This window comes from Corvus kubaryi, unplaced genomic scaffold, assembly GCF_017639235.1.
Source record: "Corvus kubaryi isolate FWS band 111438036 unplaced genomic scaffold, C.kubaryi_AGA036_p1.0 37193, whole genome shotgun sequence".
Taxonomy (NCBI): Eukaryota; Metazoa; Chordata; class Aves; order Passeriformes; family Corvidae; genus Corvus; species Corvus kubaryi.
In genome coordinates, this window is record NW_024581055.1 from 392,352 (window position 1) to 415,269 (window position 22,918).

The 22,918-nt window shown below is 51.7% G+C and overlaps 1 protein-coding gene across 3 annotated transcripts in view; it reads right to left on the reverse strand.

The window, feature by feature from the left end:
* Window positions 1–22,918, reverse strand: part of LOC121661764 (SREBF chaperone) — a 41,564-nt gene that overhangs the window by 5,089 nt on the left and 13,557 nt on the right. For all 3 annotated transcript variants that reach the window (XM_042022273.1, XM_042022274.1, XM_042022272.1), the window contains exons 3-17: window positions 20,279–20,408; window positions 19,746–19,903; window positions 11,886–12,106; window positions 10,956–11,061; window positions 9,981–10,153; window positions 9,110–9,236; window positions 7,788–7,900; window positions 7,019–7,113; window positions 6,381–6,479; window positions 5,129–5,344; window positions 3,946–4,361; window positions 2,751–2,942; window positions 1,692–1,887; window positions 789–904; window positions 106–691 (exon numbers count right to left, since the gene is read on the reverse strand). In XM_042022273.1, the coding sequence (XP_041878207.1) occupies window positions 106–691; window positions 789–904; window positions 1,692–1,887; window positions 2,751–2,942; window positions 3,946–4,361; window positions 5,129–5,344; window positions 6,381–6,479; window positions 7,019–7,113; window positions 7,788–7,900; window positions 9,110–9,236; window positions 9,981–10,153; window positions 10,956–11,061; window positions 11,886–12,106; window positions 19,746–19,903; window positions 20,279–20,408 (2,944 nt within the window). The remainder of the gene's footprint in view (window positions 1–105; window positions 692–788; window positions 905–1,691; window positions 1,888–2,750; window positions 2,943–3,945; window positions 4,362–5,128; window positions 5,345–6,380; window positions 6,480–7,018; window positions 7,114–7,787; window positions 7,901–9,109; window positions 9,237–9,980; window positions 10,154–10,955; window positions 11,062–11,885; window positions 12,107–19,745; window positions 19,904–20,278; window positions 20,409–22,918) is intronic.

The following is a 22,918-nucleotide window of genomic DNA, read 5'->3' on the forward strand; positions in this document are numbered from 1 at the left end:
TCCTCACCTCCACCCTCCCGTTACTGCATCCCTGTTCCTCACCTCCACTCTCCCGTTACTGTGTCCCTGCTCCTCGTTTCCTGTCACTGTGTCCCTGTTCCTCACCTCCAGCTTCCCATTACTCCTGCCAGCCACGATCAGGTTCCCCTGCAGTTCCAGGCTCCAGACGGAGCTCTCCAGGTCCCCGCCCCAGGACGGCAGGGGTGAAGATTTCTCACATCCCGCGCAGGTCTCGTCCCCCAGGCTCCGGTCCCCGAGGCTGCGCCGGCGGCCGCCGCACCCGCCCTCGTCGGAGCCACACCCCGGGGAGCGGCCGCTGCTGCCGCAGAACCCGGCGGGGCCGTGCGGGGCCGAGAGCCCCGGGAAGTTCATGTTCCTGCAGCTGGAGCTGCCGTGCTCCTCGTACACCTTCCCAACCAGGCTGCTGAAGTCGTATCCCGAGTCCTTGTGGCGAGTGCCCACGGCCCGGAGCCGCGGCTCTGACTCGGCCGCCTTGGCGTGCTCCGAGAAGTTGGTGTCGATGAGGGAGGTGAGGTCGGGCTGGTCACAGAACAGGGGGGGCTGGGGGGGGCCCAGCAGCCGTTTGAGCTGGTGATTGCTCTCAAAGGAGTCCTCCAGCCCGTTCTTCCCGTCCGGGCTGGGATCCCAGCCCTCCTGGTAATCGAAGATGCCGCTGCTGTCCCTGCGCAGCCTGGGAGGAGGGACAAAGCTCAGCCCCACCGCTGGCGGGAAGATGGGAGCACAGGGATGTGGGGATGTGGGGCCATGGGACACGGACAGAGCCATACCTGGGTTTGGGGATGACAGTGAGGCAGTCGCCCGTCTGCGCGTCCCACACGCGGATCTGCCCCACCAGGCAGCAGCTCACCAGCAGCATCCCATCACTGGCCAGGCACTCGATATCCTGGCAGGAAGGAAGGACAAGCACAGCTCAGTGTGGCACCACCGAGGCCTCTGGACCCTGACACAGCCTGGTGTGGCGGAGGAGCTGCAGAGATGATGGGTTTCCTGTCAAATCTGGCTGGTTTAGGAACCGAGGGACGGTGAGGACATGCGTGTCCCTGAAGTGTCCAAGGCCAGGCTGGACAGGGCTTGGAGCAACCTGGGACAGTGGAAGGTGTCCCTGCCCACGGCAGGGCTGGGACTGAATGAGTTGGACTGGATGAGTCCCTTTCAACCCAAACCACTCTGTGATTGTGGCATTCCAGGATCTCTGCCCAGAGACCTCAGTGTGCACTGGACTGCTGCAAATCCAACAGACTGTGTCTGTCTTGCCTTTCCCTGACAAATTCTGTCCCAGCTGATGGTAGCTTCAGGAGCAGAGGTGCAGCTTCTCTGGGACACACAGCACAGCATTTTAAACTCACATGTCTGGATGCCCAAGAGCTTTGTTTCATCTCAGAACAGGAAGAATCCCAGAATCATCCTGGTTGGAAAAGCCCTCTCAGACCATCGAGTCAACCTGTGACTGATGCCTGCCTTGTCACCCAGCCCAGAGCACGAGTGCCACATCCAGTTGTTCCTTGGACCTCAGGAATGTGGAGGTATCCCAGTAAAGCAGGGAATGGATGCCAGAGGTGGTGATGGTGGGAATTTCAGAAAGCAAGTCCCAGGAGGAGATGAGAACGTGCAGCAGGAATTTCATGCTACAACATCCTTTCTTTATGTATTTATTTCTGAGTTGGACCTACCATGAGGTGTCCCCTGAGGACCAGGGGCACGATCTCGGTCTCGGGGGGGGAGTAGCCGTAGTCGTCGCAGGGCAGGTCCCCCCTCCGGCGCCGGCCCGGCCCGTTCTGCCCGTAGTTCTTGGGGCACAGCACCCGGTACAGGCAGAACAGCAGCAGCACCAGCAGGATGCCCGAGGCCAGGCCCAGAGCAGCCACCCTGGGGGAGACACACACAAAGACAAGAAGGTAAGAAAAGAAATTCTAATTTCTAGTCCAAGGATAGATTTTGGAAAATCCTGTGCCAGGATTACTCACGTGCTGGTCTGAATTTCTCAGCTGAGAAAGCTTTTCAACAAATTACAGAGATTTGTTGGAAATTAAAGGGGGTTTTAATGGGAAAACGACAATTTCAACAAGGTTTTGAGGCTTTTCAGTAAGGAAAGTGACGAGCAACTAAGATTCAACTCAGATTTTAAGAAAACACTAGCTGGGGACTGGGATAACACAGTGTGTTCAGCACTTGCAGATTCAGGCAGGGGGGTGTGAGCCATCCTCTCTGCAGGGAGGGAAGCTCCTTGCACCAAAGTTTGATCTAGCACCCAGTAAGTCATTATCAAATGATATCCAGGTGGTGGCTGCCCCATCCCTGGCAATGTCCAAGGCCAGGTTGGACAGGTCTTGGAGTGCTCTGGGATAGTGGAAGGTGTCCCTGCCCATGGCAGGGGGTGACACTGGATGAGTTTTAAGGCCTCTTCCAACCCAAACCTGGGGTTCTATGAAATCACAACGTTTATACCCCCACATCCACCTCCTGTCCTCATCACCCAGTGACCAGCCCTGAATTGCATCAGGAGCACTAAGAGCCTCCATGTACAGCCCATTCCTGCCCTCAGCTGATGGAAAACTGCCAGGAGAGATCAATTTAATTTTGCACTGGAGCCTCCCAAGCATCCCGAGCTTTGGCACTGACGTTTTGTGAGCTTTTTTGCTCTCCCAGCAAAAGGACTGGCCCAAAGCAGCCCCGGAGTCCCGCTGGGGTTGGTTGAGGCAGGGTCAGGAGGCTGTGAGAGGATGTTTTACTTGTAAAGGGTGACGTCCTGGTGGCCGTGGGGCTGTGCTGTGCGGTCCGGCTGGGGTCCCGTGTCCAGCTTCCCCGCGCTGCCCGCCAGGAAGGGGTGGTAGCGCGAGGCCTCCTGGGGATGCCGCATCTCCAGGGCCTCCTGCGGCTTCAGGTACAGCGTGACAGGGATGGCTGGCAGGATGCTGATGTACCTGAGGGGGGACAGGGAGAACAGCTCGGGAGTGACACGAGGGGACACAGGGACAGGTGACTGGGCAGCCATGGCAGGTCCCAGGGCGCTTTCAGTGCTGTAACCTCAGGTGCTCTGAACTGAAGATCTCCTTGGGAATATTCTCTGAAGTTACTCTCCAGGTTTTAACCCTTCAAAGAGCCAGCAGTGGAATGAAGTCCTGATGAGATCAATTGGATCCCATGAATTTAAGTAAGGATCTCACTTCCTGTGCGGTGCAGGCTGGGAGGTCTCACCAAGAAGCTTCTTCAGCTCACACATCTCTTCCTCACATGTACTATTTCCATCACTTACACATGATTGTATCAGAGAATTGTGGATTACTGAGGTTGAAAAAGCCCTCTGACACCATCAAGTCTGACTGTTCCCCCTTGCGCTGCCAAGGCCACCACTGACCCACGTCCCCAAGTGCCACATCCACAGGGCTTTCAAATCCCTCCAGCAATGGGCACTCCACCCCTGCCCTGGGCAGCTATGCCAGGGCTGGACAGCCCTTTGCATGAGGAATATTCCCAATATCCCAGCTGAGCCTCCCCTGGCCCAGCCTGAGGCCGTTCCCTCTCCTCCTGTCCCCGTTCCCTGGGAGCAGAGCCCGACCCCCCGGCTGCCCCCTCCTGTCAGGGACTTGTGCAGAGCCACAAGGTCCCCCCTGAGCCTCCTTTGCTCATTTTGCAAAATTTAAAACTTCACTTCCAGAATCAAGGAAGACAAAGACACCAACCACATAAAACACCCGAGATCACAGAGAGACACAACCCTGATTCCCAGAGGAACAGCCCTGGGGGCTTTGTGAGCTCTGTCCACCCCAGAGGACCTGCTCAGCAGCTCCTCCCAAGCACACCCAAAACGAGCCTCATGGAACCAGGTTATGTGAGTCAGGAGCACGAAGGACAGAAGGAAGACAAACTCTTGGGGTCAGCTGCCCAGCTCCCAGTGCCTCTGGCACTCCATGCCAGCCCACTTGCCTCTTGGCCAGGGTGATGTTGTAGTAGCTGAAGAGGGCTGGCCAGTGCCTGAAGGAAAGCTTCCTCCAGATCTCCTCATCCTCTGCTCCCCAGGTAACCTCTGCTTCTGTTCCCAGCTCCACCTGCCCGTTCCCTCTGCCCTCTGGTCCCTGGGCCCACGTGTGCTGGTTCGGCTCCAGCCCTGGCTTCTGCTCCCGCTGCTGCGTTTGGTTCTCCGACAGCTGGATTGGCTCCGATGGGAACACCGAGAGGTCGATCTTGGGGTCCCCAGCAGGCAGGACCCCTCCGGGAACGGGCATGGGAGGCAGGCCTGCGTCCCCCAGGGGACTCTGCTCGGTGACCTGGGATGTGAGGTAGGTGCGGAGCCCAGCAGGATCTGTGTAAACCAGGATTCCAATCCAGATCACCGTCCCAGCCTGTGCAGGATGAGCAGAGACACAGCTCCCTTCAGTGCCACCAGCCTGTCCCCTGCCTGAGCAGACCCACGGCACCCCAACCACAGGTACCCCACACTTCCTGCAGCCTCACTCCCAGCACCGCTCCTTGGGGAAGATCTGGAGCATGGCCCAGCACACACAGACCCTGGACACCACTTTTCCGTGATCCACGTGATGGTCAGAACCCAGCTTCTCTCCCCAAATGCACAGCAGGAAGGAGACTCCATGCTGGCAGCTGGGACCAGCATGTCTGGCACCTCCAAACAGGGCTGGAACGGCTCAGTTGGGGTTTTTGGATCCACAGGTGTGCAGGACCCACTGCTCTGGGACCGTGTGGGGATTTAACTTAAACTGCCAGTGCTGGCTGATTGGGCTGGGAACACAGAGATCCCTCTAATTCCATTAGAGACATCCAAAACAGAGACGGGGGGGAAAAGCAGGGCCAGAAGTGGTGTGGCTGCAGTGGCTGTAAAGGGTGAAACCTTAAGCAAAATATCTCCTAAATGTCTTTAGTCCACACATGCAGGAACATACTGTGATTTCTGCCTGTAAAACCATCTCAAGGCTCAGCCAGCCTTGGAAACCTGCTTCTGGATCCCATGGGGCAGCACCAGACTCGCTTGGCAACCAGGACATGGAGGTGTGGGGCCTGGCCGGGGTGGTGCCCAGAGGGCGGGCAGGGGGTGCAGCCTGGCCGGAGTGGTGCCCAGCGGGATGGGCAGGGGGGGCCATCTCCCCACACGTACCATGATGAGGCGCTGGGCCAGGCGCGTGCGGGCGAAGAAGTAGATGACGCGCAGGCGCTTGGGCAGGCGCAGGTTGCGCAGCGAGGACGGCTGCAGGGTGATGGTGTGCGGCGTGTGCGGCGCCGCTGGGCGCAGCGCGGGAGGCCGGGCACGGCACGGGGCCTTCGCCGGCGCCAGGCACGACTCGGGGGGCAGCCGCTTGTTGAGGTCGGCCAGCTGGAACAGACAGGGAGAGGTGAGGGGTGAGGGGTGAGGGATCCCTGGTGAGCGATTCTTCCCCCAGGGTCATGGTGGTGCCTGTGTCTCCTTCCAGCCCATTTACCCCAAATCAGCACATTTATAGACTCATGGAATCATGGAATGGTTGGGATGAAAGGGACCTTACAGCACATCCAGTGCCAGCCCTGCCATGGCAGGGACACCTCCCACTGTCCCAGGCTGCTCCAAGCCCCAGTGTCCAACCTGGCCTTGGGCACTGCCAGGGATCCAGGGGCAGCCACAGCTGCTCTGGGCACCCTGTGCCAGGGCCTCCCCAGCCTCACAGAGAAGTTCTTTCTAATATCCAATGTAAACCTTCTCTCTTGTCTGTTTGAAGACATTCCCTCTTGTCCTGTCACTCCAGGCTCTTGTCCAAATTCTCTCTCCATCTTTCTTGTGGGGTCCCTTCAGGCCTTGGAAGGCGACAGCTAGGTCTCTAAGCTTTTCTTCTCCATGCTGAATAATCCCAATTCCCTCAGCCTTTCCTCACAGCAGAGCTGCTCCATCCCTCCAATCAACTTGATGCCTCCTCTGGCTTTGCTCCCATAGCTCCATGTCCTTCCTGAGAGTGTCTTTTCCCTCAAGTATCCTGTTCCCAATCCCTGTGTGTGTAACCAAGCAAGTACAGACCCAGAACTTTAACAGCTCAGGATGAGAGGAAACAGCCTCAAATTGACCAGGGAAGATTTAGGTTAAATATTAGGACAAATTTCTTCCTGTAATGGGCTGTCCAGCACTGGCACAGCTGCCCAGAACAGGGGTGGAGTCCCCATCCCTGGGGAGGGGGATTTAGCAGCCCTGTGGATGTGGCACTTGGGGACATGGTCAGTGGTGAACGCAGTGGTGGTGCTGGGGAATGGCTGGACTCCATGATCTTAAAGGCCTTTTCCAACCTCCGTGAATTTATGGTTCTGTTCTTTTTCTCTTTGGGGAGTGAAATGCTTGGGCTGTGTCCCTCTCCTCCCCCGAGGCCAGGGCATGCCCCTGTGCCCACCTCCATGCGGCGGATGTCGATGGACAGCACCGTGGTGAAGAACAACATCTGCAGGAAGAAGTCCGACACCAGCCCGACCACGGCGAAGAGGCAGAACTCCTGAGGATGGGACAAAGGGATTAGCTCCCATTTCACCTCTGAACAGGGAACACTCAGCAGTGTTTTACTGACAAACCCTGTTATCCACCTCTTGAGGGTTTAGGGCTGGATGAGTCCATGTGAGAATCCAAGAATATTTATTCTGATTCACATTCTTTGTTCTTTTTGGCCACAGTCCATCAAAACCCGGGGACTCTGCTCCCAGGGAACAAGGGACAGGGTGAGAGGAAAAGGCCTCAGGTTGTGGCAGAGGAGATTTAGATTAGAAATTAAGGAAAATTTCTTCCCCAAGAGGGGCTATTGAGCATTGGAATTGCCCAGGGCAGGGGTGGAGTCCCCGTGCCTAGAGGGATTTAACAGCTGTGTGCATGTGGCACTTGGGGACATGGGCTAGTGGTGGCCTTGGCAGTGCTGGGGAACAGTTGGACTTGATGGTCTCCAAGGCTTTTCCAACCCAGACAATTCCCTGACTCTGTGATCCTACTGCCCACTGCCTCCCTGCAGTGCCTTGGGCTCTGTCCTGCAGCAGCCCCACTCACCTGGATGGCCGGGACCAGGGTGAAGTATCCAATGAGGATGATCCCGAGCTCGGTGGCCATGTTCTTCATGATGGACCAGCTCTCGTTGCTCAGGCCTGGGGAAGGGCAAGGACAGGTCAGGGGAGCCTCTTCACTGTGCTGGACGAGCACAGCAAAAGCAGCTGCATTTCCCCTCTTTAAAACCTGGAATCTACAGACAGCAGCCCAAAAAGGCCCTTCCAGGCTAAAATTCCTGAGTGCAAGGGCCCAGTGAAGTTCTGAGTCCTGTTTCCCATCTAGGATCCAAAGCACTTGTATTTTTAAAACTAAAATCAGCATCACTCTAGAATCTCTTCTCCCTGACGTTTAGAAACAGCTTTGAAGATTGCAAATCCCATTTATCCTGGTGTGAGCACACTCAAATCCTTCCACAGGCACAGAGCATCTATAGAATGGAAAAGATAATTTTGTCACACGTTCAGGGGAATTTTATAGGCCCTGTGTTCTGCACTTCAGATATCCATGACCTGAGGACACAGTGCCCAGTATCCACGCCACGAGATCCAGCTCTCCCCTACTAATATTTTTTTATATTTATTTAGCCTGTTTCAGTCAACAATCCCAAAAAGCAGTGACCACAATGACAGCATTCTATTCTTGGAATTCAACACAAAAGGCTGCACAACTCACCTTGCTTCCTTCACAGAGCTGAATTAGACCATTCCCCCTCTCCCAGTGCCTGGCTTTCCCCAGTTTTGCCTCTCTGCAGTCTCCCAGAGCAGGATCCTACCTTGGGCGATGCGGAGCTTCACCTCCAGGTCCACGGGCGTGGACACAACGGACTTGGTGAGGACCAGCACGTTCTCCAGGCCAATCACCACCACCAGGTATGGGAATATCTCTCTGGAGGAAACAGAGACAGAACTGAGGAGGAGATCCGTGGGGAAAAAGAAGGGAAAGAGGCAAGTTTGGAGCAAACAGACCCCTGGGAGTCGAGGTGAGGAGACACCACCCTGTGCCCCAGTCCCTTCCCTTAGTGTCACACTGTGACAAGGAAAAGGTTTGTGTTTCCTCTGCCTTGGGGAGAAATCATCGTTTTTGCAAAGCTGCAGGAATTCCTGGGAAACGCCCGCTGTGGAGCACCACGAAATTAGTCTCGGTGCTTCCCAGGGTGGGGACAGAGCCCTTTGCTCTCCAGCATTGGGTACAACGATAGAGATGGATCTGAACACCCTGTGAGGGACTGGGGGTGGGTAATCAATCACCAGGGAAGGGCAGGGAGCGTGTCCCACTTCCTTTAAGGATCATCCCATCCCACCCCTGCCACGGGCAGGGACACCTTCCACTATCCCAGGCTGCTCCCAGCCCCAATGTCCAGCCTGGCCTTGGACACTGCCAGGGATCCAGGGGCAGCCACAGCTGCTCTGGGAAATCCATTCCAGTCCCTCACCACCCTCACAGGGAAGGGTTTCTTCTGTCTATCTCACCTAAATTTCCCCTCTTTCAGTTTGAACCACTGCTCCTTGTCCTATCACTGTAGTTCCTGATGAAGAATCCCTCTCCAGCTCCCCTGTAGGCTCCCTCAGACACTGGAAGGGGGGAATGTCAGTGAACGTCCATAGTGAGTGAAAAAACCACCAATACCAATAAGCCTCTCATGGGCAGCTTCTCCTTCATGCCCAAGAATCCAAAATTCAGCAAGAACAACGCAGGCCTGCCTTTAATTAAAGCATTTTCAGCTCACAACTGTGTGAGCCCTCCAGGCAGCACCAGGACAGGACAGCAATAGGAGATAAGCTCCTTAGGGATGGGAATCTCTAAACAGGGAGAATGGAGGAGGCTGTGGGAGAGCCTGCTCAGCTCCAGGAATAATGTGTTATCCCAACAATTCCTCCTGCTTTAGGCACACAGAGCCAACTGCCCAGCAATAAGGAATCTCCAGGAGGACTGGCCAGCAGAGGAACACATCCCCTGCATCCCTGGAGAGCCGCTGATGCTGATCCCGCCCAGCAGTGTGTCCAACACATCACAGGACTTCTTCCCCAGCCTGGGGGCTCTGGGGAGCTGTTCCCACAGCATTCCCCGTGCACCCCTGGCAGGGCTGGCACGTACCCTCCGTTGAGCGTGGGCGTGAGGCCGAACAGGGTGCAGAGCCCCACGGACATGAGCAGGGAGCTGAGCACCGTCACCACCGCCGCCAGCGCCAGGCCCCACTTGGACTTCACCATGTCGATCTTCCCTGGAAAACAGCGCCCAGCCCAGGTCACCAGGGGAAGCAAACGGAATTAATGCCAGTGGAGGCGGGATGCTCGTCCTGCCTGGCTTCAGGAGGTCACTGGACATCCCCCAGCCCAGAAGGGAAGGTACTGCAGTGCTCCTGTCTGAAATGCAGCTCCCAGAGCCTCCCAGTACAAGGGTGGGACATGGGACAACGCTGGTTCACAGCTCACACCAGTCCCAGCACTGCACTGAGGTGGGAAAAACCAAACTGAAATGTGGCCAGAGAGGTCTAAACCCACCAGCTCAGAACACGTGTCTGCTCTGTCTGATAATGCATGAAACAAACTGGGAAAAAAGGCATTCCTGTGGCATCTAAGAGTGCCTAAGACAGAAAACACCTTGGAAGATATCCCAGAATCATGGAACGGCTGGGTTTGGAAGGGACTCTAAAGATCCAGCGTTCCACCCCCTGCTGTGGGAAGGGACACCTTCCACTATCCCAGGCCTTGGACACTTCCAGGGATGGGGAAACACCTCCAGCTGGGGAGCTGTATCACAAGGAACACCACCACACTGGCTAAGAGGGGCAAATTAGCAGCAATCAGGTAAACAGTTACTAATTCTCCCCATGACAGTTCAGGGTAAAATTCCAATACCACCTCTCCCGCTGAAACGGCTGGGAAGTGCGGTGGTGTCACAGACAGGAGTCTGCACCCCTGACCCCACAGCCAGGTGCCAGCAGTGCAGGTGCCCCCGAACCTACGTGTGGAGAAGTAGATGTAGGCGAAGAGGATGATGTAGGTGGTGACGAGTGGGATGAGCTCAGCGATGCCGATCTCCTCCTTGAAGTGCACGTGGACCACATTCTCCTCCCGCAGGCTGCAGTTGGGGCTGGGGTGCAGCAGCTTCAGGCGGGAGCGGAGGCTGCTCAGGAACCTGGGGAAGAGCAGCACGTCACTCACCCTTTCCCAAAGAGCAGCTCGCAGTTCCTGCAGCAGCGCAGCAGGAGGAAGCTCCATGGATTCACACGGACCAGCAGAGCGTGGCTCTCTCCAGGCCTTGCTCCCAAACCTGCTCCTCGCTGGCCCAAACCACCCAGACACTGATTTCTACAAAGGTTTGCTGCGCAGACTCACCAAGACTTTATTTAAAGCAAAGGCTCACCAACCACAATCTGGGCCCTGCGGAACAGAACACGCCACGGCCTCAAACACCCCTGGAATTTTGCCAGAATTACAGAATTCTGTGTAAAAATGGCTGATGGAAGGTGCCACACAATGGCCCTCAGGGCTCAGTTCTCTGGAAAAGCAAGTTTCGACTCCTGTGCTGCCAATTCCATTCCAGGCATCTCTTGGGGAATTCTGTGCAGCTCAGAGGTCTCGGATCCACTCAGTCCACGCCAGTTTGGCCAACACTGCCAAAGTGTTTTCACCAGTCAATCCAGTGCTTACTGGTAGGCAAACCAGTCTGTGTACAAGGAACTGGGTCAAACCAGAGCCACTGGGCCCTGGATGCCACAGAAACTCCCCCTGGCAGCTCTCGATGCTACAGACCCTGTTTCTGAAGAGGAACTGAGAACTGAGAGTATTTCATTTCCTTAAAACACAGCAAATTCTCTCCCCAGAAAAGCACCTTCCAAGATGCAAGATACTCTAAACCACAAGGAAATAGAGGGTAAAGAAAACCATGCCAACATCAGAGTGGAGCAAACAGCAGCTGTGCCCAGAGCAGCCCTCACCTGGAGTCGTAGCGCTGCAGCCCCAGGGTGACGGTGTAGGACACCACGCGCCGCCGGTTGTACAGGTTCACCCCGCTGTACCTGCCGGGCAGCCCGAACAGCAGGTCTGCAGAGACAGGGATGGACATCAGGGAGCAGCACACACGCAGGACAGGGGGGCAGAGGTGTTCCTTGTCATCAGCAGCAGTGGGAACGGCTGCTCTTATCCCGTGGGATATCCCGCACTGCCCGGTGCTCGGGGGAGACCCCACGGATGGGCTTCACGCCTGATGCAGGCTCCACGTGCTCCAGCCACAGCGAGCTCACACTCTGGATGCTCAAAAATAACCTTTAAAGCAAACTTCCTTTGGGGTTACAAACCCCTTTTCAGACATGTAATATAATACATTATACACTTCCAGAACTGTGAAGTTCCTTTAAAACCAAAGGATTCAACATGCATTTAAACCAGCACTTCCTCTGGCATTATGGAGCCACTAATGATCCCACACATGGTAAGAGGGGTTTTTTATAAGTAAGAGATAAAAATACTTTTATGATATCCATTGTCAGCTCAGGCTGTGTGCAAGGAATTAGAACACACCAGGGAGCAGGATGAATGTTGATTTATCTGTGTCAGTGAGGCAGCCTTGAGTGTGACAGAGGGAAAAGCCAGAGCATGTGTAGAGTGAGAGGAACAAAACCCTGCTATTTTTACCTGCAGAAAGGAGCCTGACTGAGTGATTTGTTCACTTCCCACAAATACAGATCAGGGCTCCAATACACATATAAAGTGAGAGACAACAAAGACTGGGCCGCTTCGGCTGCTGTGAATGACAAAATACTGCCCAACTTGGCACTATCAGCAATCCAGGTGTTGGAATTAGCGAGGATGGAATAACAATGAAGCTGTAGGCAACTCCCAGCTTCCCTGGCTCTCCAGCCCCTCACCTTTGAGAGTGGTTGACGTCTGCAAGGTCTTTGGTTCATGCTGGTGGATGGTTTTGATGATATCTGGGTCGGCATTGAAGCGCTCGCGGTCGTTCTGCCAGAAGTTCCCTGGGGACAGCAGCAGGCAGCCGTGCTCCGGGAGCAGATTCCGCAGCTTCCTGAGGCCGGGCAGCAGGTCTGTCACCTGGAGACAAACCTCCTCCAGGCTCCTGACCCCGGAGCTGAAAGGCAAGCACAGGGCTGTGGGACAAAACCGAGGCAAAGGCAAAGCTTTTGGAGAGGAGCATCGCAGGCACCTGCCTCGGGTGTTGCTGCTCTTCCTCCTCATAGCTGAGAACAGGAGCTGGGTCTCCCTGGAACTGTGAACAGGCTCCAGAACTCCATCAACATTCCCTGGGTGCTGCCTGACCACACAGCTCTCGCTCCTCACCCACGTCTGGTGCCACACTTTCATTTCCACACTTAACAGAGAAACTCTCTCTGGAATTTTTCCAGACCTCAAACCCCTCTCCACACCTCTCTCCACACATGCAATGGAATGTTTTACAGGAATCCTGGTCAGCTTTCCTGAGTTGGATCCCTTGAGGTGCACAGAGTGCTCTAAAATGCACCCAGGATTCAATGTCTGCACCTGGGTGTGGTGTCTTCCCAATTCCTCTGCATAGTGTGGAAAGGAGAATTTCCTTAGAGGTCCAGAATTCCATACAGGTGTAACTGGTATGAACTGGAACCACTAATTCAAGCAAGACTCAGCTTGGGTTTACAACAGGCCCTGGTGGGAAGGGTCAGTGACAGACCCAGCTGTGGGACAGAGAAGTGTAACAGGACATCTCAGCCCACCAGGAGCTGATCTGCTGCTTGTCACCCGCTCAGGTAACTCAGCCAGGACAAGTGTCTCACAGGGAGTTATTGTTCCCGTCTTGCAGGGGTTATTCTGGCTCCACGGGGTTAACACTGGTCTGGCATCTCCCAGCTGCCCAAAAACACCTCACTGCTGAAGTGAGGTCAGAAGAGGAGCTGCATTTCTGACTCACAGACACCTCACCAAACTTTCCCAAAACAGAAATCTTCTGTACATTTCCCTGGACAGCCTTTAAAATTTTTAATTGACACTGGAGCTCAGACCTCTTTGATTACTCCCAAGGATGCTAAAAAGCTAAACTTAGGTTTTAAAAATAGAAAAGTTAATTTAGCTGGCTTTAATGGAAAAAATATTCTCTCTTACACTGCCACAGTCTGTTTATGGTACCTGGGGAATGACTTCACACACATTTGTGATTGCAGATCATCAAGAAAACATTTTAGGATATGACATCCTTAAAGGGAAACTTTGGCAATTACCAACCAGGGATGTTTGGTCCTGTGGACCCAACAAAAACCCCACAGTAATCTTTCTGGGAAGGGTAGGAAAATCAATCTCTTACAAACGGCTCCAGTTTTTCTTGCTTCTGCTGTAGCTAAGGTTAAACAGTACCCTGTGCCTCCTGCAGCCAAACAAGGCATAAAGGAAGTAATTAAAGATTTAGAACAAAGGGGCATTACATTTAGGACTCATTCTGCTCAGAATTCCCCTGTTTTCCAGGTGATAAAAGCAGACAGAGCTGGCATTTAGCTGCTGATTATCAGGGCTTAATGCTAATGCAGAACCACCCCCTGCAGCAGGCCCAAATACTGCAGACCTCACTGCTACTCTGCAGGCAGCTGCACACAAAGGGATGGCAGCTTGGGATAGAACAGACATGTTTTTTATGGCCCCAGTTCAGGAGGAATAAACCCAAATCTGCATTCCCTTGGGAAGGAACACAATCCACCTTCACTTGCCTAGCTCAGGGATATGAGCACCCACCCACCATAGCACACAACGCTTTAGCTGAACTCCAACAAATAAAAACTCAGGAAGGAGTGCAGGTTTATCAGTGCATTGATGCTGTGTTGGTAGGAGGTGAGGAGGAGAGTGCAGTAAGAACAACAGCACAGGATATCTGGAATAGATTAAATGGGGAGGGGATAGAAGTGCCCTCAGCTAAGAGTCAAAGTCCCTCTAAAGAGGCAGAATTCCTGGGAGCCTGGGGGGTAGCAGGCCAAGCTGTAATTCCACATGAAACCATTACAAAATTAGATGCTATATCTACCCCCACAACTGAAAAGGAACCTCAGAAGATACTTCGGGATACTGGAGAAATCATTTTCCTGGATTTTCTATAATAGCAAGACCCTTGCAAACATTAATGAGGAAAACCCAAAACTGGCAATGGCTTGACAGCCACAAACAGGCTCTGCAAACACTGATAGAGGAGTCACAAACATCACTTGGGCCAGCTCATCCCAGTGCTCCTGTAATGGCTGCTGAATGGGATTCTGCTGAACACAGGACTTACTGTCATATGTTCCAGAAAGGGCCACAGAGACCCAAACAACCATTAGGGTTCAGTTCCACAGCATTTAAAGATACTAGAAAGAGAAACACTGCCTGGGAAAAGGGATTGTTATCCCTGACCTGAGCTCTTGAATGAGCAGAAAAAGTTCAACAGCATCAACCTGTGAAAATCCAAGGACCTTTCAGTCTGTTGGCCAGTGTTAAGAAGGGCAGTGATGCAGAGGCAATTGCACAAAGAGTGACAGTACACAGATGGCGTGGGTGTGCCCAAATGGAAGGCACTAAAACCCTACGAACTTCAGAGAGCTGTGACTCCAGACAGGTTAGTTTGACAACAGCCATAAATCTCGTCCTGTACTGGATGCTCCTGCATTCACTTCACACCCTGAAGCTGGAGATGTCTGGTTCCCTGATACCTTAGCCAAACGCACTGATGGGAAATGGAGGTACAGAGCAGTTGCTCTGAACACTGAAACAGGAGTGGAAGTAGTGGAAGAAGTAGTAGGAAGTGCACAGGTGGGAGAGTTAAAGGCTGTACTGCTGGCAGTAAAGGAGAAAACAAAGCCAATCTGTGTTGATTCTTACGTGCTCTGGGCTGGTGCCACAGTTGTTGTGTCAGTGGGAAGCGCTGGATTGGCAAGTGAAGGGAAGAGAGGCTTGGCAGAAGGAAGACTGGAAGTGGTTGTTGTTACAGGCCCCATCCCATGGACAAATGCACACAGGATGGGGCAGAACTCATGCAAATGACCAAGCTTTACAGACTCATTGGAACAACAAGGTGGATCAGCTGACAAAAATCAGGAAGATAAAAACTGATCAGTGGAAGCTCCACAACACTGGTGTGGATTTGGTGAGTGGTTACACTGGAAATTAGGGCATACTGGACAAAAAGCTCTATTTTTTGCAGCACAAAGCAGGGGCTGGCATTGACCAGGAAGATGTGTCAAGGCATTCTCACAGTGTCCCCAGTGACAGCTGAAGCTTGAACAAAATCATCCAGACCTGGCACTGCCTTTACAGATCAAAGGTAACAAAACACTCTGGTCCTCTTAGATTCTCTTGGGCCTCTGAAGACATCCAGTGGTTACAGGAACACACGACCAGGGGTGGGAGTGGTCTCTGGGCTGTCAGTCACTGCCCAGAGCAGGCACGCTGATGCCAAAGCTACTGTTTCAGGACTCAGTGACTGGTTTTCCAGCCTCCCTGTCCCAGACTCTACACAGAGTGACAAGGGATCACACTGCACCACTGTGATGGGGCAAGACTGGGCCAAAAAAGAAGGTATTAAATGGGTTTTTAATAGACCTCATTATCCCCAAGTAAATGGGATTGTGAATCGTGCCAATGGTTTGCTAAAGCAGCGCCTTAGGCCACGTGAATCTGGCTGGGATAAAAGGTTACTGTTATGTCAGATATAATAAATAACCAATATCAGACATAATAAATATAATAAATAAATATAATAAACAAATAACACACATATATATTTATTTTTATTTATTTTATATATGTGTTTGTATCTATATATAAAAATATAAACAAATATAATAAATAACTGATATGGACCAAGGGGTAGTCCTGTTTCACGAGCTCTCCTAAGCCCTGTGCCTCTTTAAACATCTTTAAAACCCGAAATGACAAAACTGAAGCTTTTCAGGACAACTTAACAGTGGGAAAGCCAGTCACAGTCGAGCCAGCCCACCCTGGGACTGTAGCTGTGACTCTGAGGGGCAGTCGGGGGCCGATGTTCTGGGTGGCCGTCGATGCTAAGGGCACCTCCCGATGGGGACTCCCGCGTTCCACACTCCTGTCCCAGTCCAGGTCCCCACCAGTGCGGGGTTCCCCACTGGCCGGGCCAGCTGCCCCACACCGGCCCCGTGTGCCGGCGGCCAGGGACCGACCTGCTGCCGCAACGCTGGGGAAAGCACCTCTAGGACTGCACGAGTTCTCCTGGTTTAGGTGCCCTAATAACCTGAGATGGTCAAGGAAGTCCTCAGAAAACTGGGTGTGCATTTGGATGTGAGCCAGGGCGCCGCTCGGGCAGCAGGGGGAAGGGCTGGTGACCGCCTGCTCGGCTGTGGGGATTACTGATGGAGACTCCTGGACTCCAACAGGGGAATAAAGTCAGTTCTGGACACACAGGGACCACACTGGACAGCACAGGGACTCTTTGATCTGCTGTAGCTAAAGCTGCGACAGACTCGGGAGCTCTCAAGGGACACTCACTGTATGGCTGTGTTTACTGAACAATGTCTTTAACTCTGGAGAGAGCACAGCTGCTCTCCCACCCCGGGTCCATCAGCCATCCCCACAGCACCTTGCAACCAACGACTGGAAAGGACAGGAAGGCAAAGAGAGCAATGCTGTTTTCCCTCGGGGCCACTCTAGTACAGCACACACAGAACCAACAGCACCTGACCCTTGGAAGAGAAATTCCCACCTAAAGCTGCTGCAAGCTGTGACACTGATAACAACAGCAACTGCTGGATTTATTCTCAGTTTCCCATTCATTTCATGAAAATATTCAGATGATGGGAATTCCACACCAAACATATTTTCCAGTGGCCTTCCTCCAGCTGGAGTGATGCTCCTTCTGGAAGGAAAGACAGCCCAAATCTACACAGTGTTAAAAATCTTGATCAGTCTTGTTAAGGGACTAGAGCACCTGAGTTTTCAATTGGTTTGATTAATACTTGCATATATTTTGTCCCAGTAGTTTTGCAGTGTATACGAATTTTTGCTTTAGCATGCTTGTGTCTTCACTCTGGCTGTCACAGGGGGTGGAAAAGATTTCCCCCTGAATGTAACTTGAATTTTCATATAATTATGGAATCAGTTGTGTGCACCTCTTCCTATCTCCTCAGGGTAAGGCATAAAATTCCCCACTGCAGTAGGTGGGAACAATTTGAGTTTCATTACACCTTTGATTCCCCTGGGGCTATAACCAGACTGTTCTACAGTACATACGCATTTGTTCAGGTTATTGCAGAATCGTCTAACACATGAAATGATGAGCAAGGATATGTGAAATGGACTAAGAACCATGAATGGAAGTGAAGGGAGTCACTGACCCATCACTGAACTCCTCCAATCACTGCAACTGAAAAATCAACTCCAGGAACTTTTCTTTGATCCTCATTTGCATCCCATCTTTCCTATGATTTTTAAGACTCAGTGGGTGTGGAACATCCTGATCCACACAGACTGGTAACAACCCAAGTAAAAGGACTTGTTTGGATTGTCCCCAGCTACCATAAACACTCCAGATTTAACGCTATACCTTGTCACTGTAACTTTTTAAATCAGTAATCATTAGATACATACATCTGTATCTAAATCTATCTATATATACATATATATCCCCCGAGCAGGGACAGTGCTTTCCTTTGTGGTCACTCCAGGGGCTGAGTGAAGGAATGAAGGAATCTGAACATTCTCCTTGTTTCCATGGGAAGTTACATTTGACTCCTAATCAATGCCAGTTCTTCTGCCAGCTTTAACACAGGGGCCTTGATCTCTGCACTGTTTATGTTGTGCTGTAATCTACTGGTAGTTCTTCAGTTTTATACTGTGGAGTAATTGTGATTAGGATCTTTCACCTGTTATTTCCTACCTGTTTAATAAAGAATTCATTTTACAAAGACACCTCATTTGCCATCATTAGAACATGTGGGCCAGAGGCAGTCCTTAAATTTAACTGTGGCCAAAATCTGAGGCTAAGGCAGGGCTTGTCCAAAGCTCCCACTTGTCCAGTGACAACGAGGAGGAGCTGCTGCTCTGACAGAGACTCTTCCCTCACTGGGATATGGGAACAGGGGGGATCTGCTCAGGAAAGGTGTGTTTAGCAAAGGCCAAGTGAAGAACAGAGACCAGCCCTGCCTGGCTGCAGCCTCGCACGTCACAGGAAAGTGCTTCAGATGACAAATGAATTGAAGCCTTTGTAAAATCCCCCTCCAGAAGAGACTTCCTCTGTAATAACTACAAAGAACAAGCATAGAAATTCAAAAATTATGATTTGTCTTTGTGAACACTCTGTCCACAATGTGTGTCCTGTGGCTGCACGGCAAGACACCTGGACAAGTCTCAGCTATCAAAAAAAGTAAGGGAAAATATGCTCCAAAAAATGGTATTTATAGGGACAAAAGCTTTGGGAAAGAAAATTTAAAGGACCTGATGCAGTGATGCCTCTGGAAACAGCTCCAGGAAGAGGCAGATGACCATGGTTTGTATTTTACCAGCTCTGGAACCTGGCAGTGATAACAGTTCATGGTGCAGATAAGGCCATGGACGTTCCTATCTGCAAGGCAATGCTCCCAGCTCGTGTCCCTGTGGGATGTTGTGGGTGCAGAGTGACACCAAAACCCATAACTGGGGCAAACCACAGATTCCAGGTCACTCCTGACTTTTAGACATGAGTGCTTCGATCTGCAGCCAGTGACAACACACCCACAGTGTGTGTCCTGCCCAGGTACACTTAACAACCTTTGGCTCCCTCCTGTAATATAAAACAATATAAAAGATATAGAATAGAATAGAATAGAATAGAATATAGAATACAAAACAAGCCAGTTTGCATATAAAAAAAATATTTCTGCTCAACTTTGTAATATAAAACAAATATAAAAGATATAGAATAGAATAGAAAATAGAATACAAAACAAGCCAGTTTGCACATAAAAAAAAATATTTCTGCTCAACTTTGTAATATAAAACAAATATAAAAGATATAGAATAGAATAGAATAGAATAGAAAATAGAATACAAAACAAGCCAGTTTGCATATAAAAAAAAATATTTCTGCTCAACTTTGTTACTGGCAACAAACAAGAACTTCATCATGACTTTTGAGGTAATTGCAGAATTTATCTCAAAATTAGATGTTTCCTAAAATATCTGAGTGCATCCCCAAAATGGTAACCTTGCCCCAAGGTTTAGGTCTAAATGTTGAAGTAATTTTCTTCTGGTAGTATGAATAATAATAATAAAAGTAATAATTTTGTTTCTGTGTTGCATCACTGCTCATCAAGGGCAATGCCAAGGGGAGATAATGAGAATACAATGAGAAGACAAGGGAGATAATGAGAACACAACGCAGGCCTGGGAGCAAGTTGTTTCTGATTGTAATTGGCAGCAGATTATTATCCCATAGGATAAGGGAGGAGAGGGACTGAGCACACGGACAGAAGGTCAGTGCCAAGGCTGGGGGAGCTGGCAGGGAGAGAAAAAAACTGAGTAAATCTGTACTGAAGAACAAAAATGGCATTTCTAAAACATGAGCCCCAAGAGCAGCAGCTGGGGGTAAAGGACCAGTCATCCCTTAGAGGAGCAGGGCGGACACTCACAAATGATCCCACGTCACCCATCAGCACTGATCTCTCATTTTCGTTTCATTTTGAGGACGTTACCAGCTCAGAGCCCCCGCCCAGCCCTGCAGGCAGCCATCTGGAGCCAGGTGTGCACAGCAGCAGCTCCCTGTGCCTCACCTGTCTCTCAGGGCATGGTTCCTGATCTCCTCCACCAGCTGGAAGACGCGGGACAGTGGCGACCGGAACACATCCACAGCCAGGAAGTTTTTCTGCCACGGGGACACGGTGGCTTTCACAAAGATCTGCTGGATGTAGGCCACGGGAGCACCGACGTACTGCGGGGAGACCAGGGCAGCGTGAGGCACCGGCCACCGGGAAGCTCCCAGCAGAAGGAGAGCACCAACAGCTTTGCCAGACTCTGTTTTCCCTTCCCAGATTAGAGGTGGAACATGACAGGACTCAGCAGGCAAGAACAAACGGTCTGATTCTCTGTTTGTGTTGTAGGGACCTTAAAGTCCATCCAGTGCCACCCCTGCCACGGGCAGGGACACCTCCCACTACCCCAGGCTGCTCCAAGCTCTGTCCAGCCTGGTCTTGGACACTGCCAGGGATCCAGGGGCAGCCACAGCTGCTCTGGGCCATCACGTACTGAGGCAGCTCAGCAGGGCCATGTTCCCCCCCCAGTGGCCCCCAGCCCCAGCAGGACTCACCCAGTCGGGACGCTCGCCAGGGTCCCCGTGCTGCGGGCCCGCGTCCGGGCCGGGAGGAGCGTAGTCCTTCACCGGGGTGCTGAACTCCACGGGGCCCGTCCCCGGCAGAGGCAGCTTCAGCAGAGGGTAGCTGGGGGGACAGAAGCAGGACACACTCTCATTTTGGAGGTTAATGGACTTTTTTAGACAGAAGAGTTAAAAAAATGACCAGGCCCACTTCAGCAAAGCCAAGCTGCACAGGACAGGAGACCCAGCGAGAGGGCTTTGGCTTTCATGGGACTGGTATCCAAGAGTGTTTCTCCCTTAGAAAGGGATAACTAAAAGTACTGGGAGAGAAAGAAGGGAAGACCTTGCAGGGCCTCTCCTGAATTCCTCCATCCAAGTTAGCTGTGGCAAAACCACTCAGTATGGCCCTGGCTTAATTCCGGTGTATCCCACACAAACCCCAGACATTCTGTGTATTCCAGTGGCCACTTCCCTGCCCCAAACCCTTTATAATCCTCTGCTTTTCCTCATTTAGATTGAAACTATTTCCAAAACTTGTCATTAACTTCATTGGTCCTCAAAGCACTTTTAAGAGCAGCAGTGAGACACCAAACCCATGAAGTCTTGATCTTCCTGCTGCTTTGCCACCACAACCTCCAGTGATTGTAGCTGCTGTTCTACAACAGAGACTTCTATCCAGAGATTGAGAAACTGAGATTTCAGAGAGTTTAGAATGGGATTTTTAACTCCAAATGTTCGCAGAAGTGGTTAAAAGCAAATCAGAATTGAACTGGTGGGAAAAGCAAGGCTGCTGATACAGAGAGATCCATTGAAAATCTGGAACTGTCAGCACCAAACTGAACTGGAGAACAGAACTTTAGTCTGTTTAGCTGCTCTGGGTGACCTGTATTGTGACAGGTTTGGGTCACTGACATGTGCACGGGTCCCCAGAGGGAAGAACTGCCCCACCTGAGCTCCAGGGAAGGCATTTCCAGCACTTGGGTTCGACTCTCCTCACATTTTTCTTTGTTAGGGATGTTTTTGAGGGAAAGAAGTGAACACAAGAATGGAAAGCACAGAGGAGGGAAGAACAGCAGGACCTGAAATGGCCACAAACCAAAACACAACAAGTTCCAGCTCAGCAGGAGGAAGAGCCTCTTTCCATGGAGGAGGGGCAGAGCCCTGGAACAGCTGCCCAGGGGGGCCTGGAGTCTCCCTCTCCAGAGGGATCCCAAACCCCCTGGACACGTTCCTGTGTCACCTGCTCCAGGTGCCCCTGCCCAGGCAGGGGCTGGACTGCATGGGCTCCAGACCCTCCCAACACACCCATCCTGTGATCCTGGGATCTAACAGAGACGACAGGAAAGCTCAAGAAGTTGTTCTGGTTTTGGGAAAGGCTCTTTTTAGATGCTCATGTCACTGTGCACCCTGAAACCCCTCTGAAATCCCAGAATAAAGGAAACACAGACCATGTAACCAGCTGGAGGTGGTGAACTGGAGCAGGAACTGCATTTCAGTCACCTGCAGGAGGGAGGTGCAAGCAGAAGTGCTCATTCAAGTACTCGACGTATTTTCAAGACGTCTCAGGGGGCCAAGAGAGCTCCAGGCAAATCCCTCTCTGTACATTCCCCCTTCCCAGACCCACAGAGAGCTCCAGCACCTGGAACAGCCCCAGCCACTGAGGGTGGAGGGGAGCAGGGAGCTGCCAGGTCTCAGGTAATGGGAAAGGAGCTGATACATGGAACTAAAATAGCTCCCAGCTCCGCTGGCTCGCTGCAGAACAAGCTTCTGGCTTGTCTGCAGCCAAGACAGAGCAGCCTGGAATCCCACTGCTGAGGAGGGAGGGAATCTGGTAATAGGGTCTTGCCAGAGGGTTGGCAAGGCCAGTATCTGGCAGCAACAGCTCCTTTTTAGCCTTGGCAAGTGCATTGACAGTACCTGTTTCTGAGTAAGTGATGGTGGCTTTGCCCTGCTTCCCTCTGACAGGGCCCCAAGATTCTGCACTGGAGATTCCCCTTTCCTGTGCAGCACAACCTGCTCCCAGTGTTATGGTGAAGTCCCAGAGGAGATTCTGGGGATCTGGAACATGAAGAGTCTGAGTCTAACTCAGGTCCTCTGGTTACCACACAAATAGTACAAACCTGTGCAAGAATGATCTGTTCTTATAGAAATAATTATAAATATATATATATATATATATATATACACAGATACCTCCCCAGGGGCTCTGGTTCCAGCCAGTTCTGCAATTCTTCAGGAGCAGAACCTGTGTTTCAGTTAAATAACAAGCACCTGTTTAATTGCCCTGAACCTGCTGCAGAGTCATCTGCGTCATGTGCAATCCTTACTTGAACTAAAAACTGTTCTTCAGAGTGACACTGGGATTCCACATTTACCCCAATGGCCACATTTCCAGGTATCACCTGTTCCTCTCTGGGCTAGTGTCAGACAGGGTTGGTGACACCCTCATTTCAAGGAAAAATGCAGATCCATTCAAGTGGGATGAGAAAAAGGAGTGTCACTTACAGGGGGATTTATAGTAAAACAAGAAAACTCTCCCTCTGATGTGGAGACCAATTTGGATTTTCAGACTTTAGGACTACAGAGTAAGAATGAGTCACAGGAATTTTTGCTTTAGGTATTAATTTATTATCA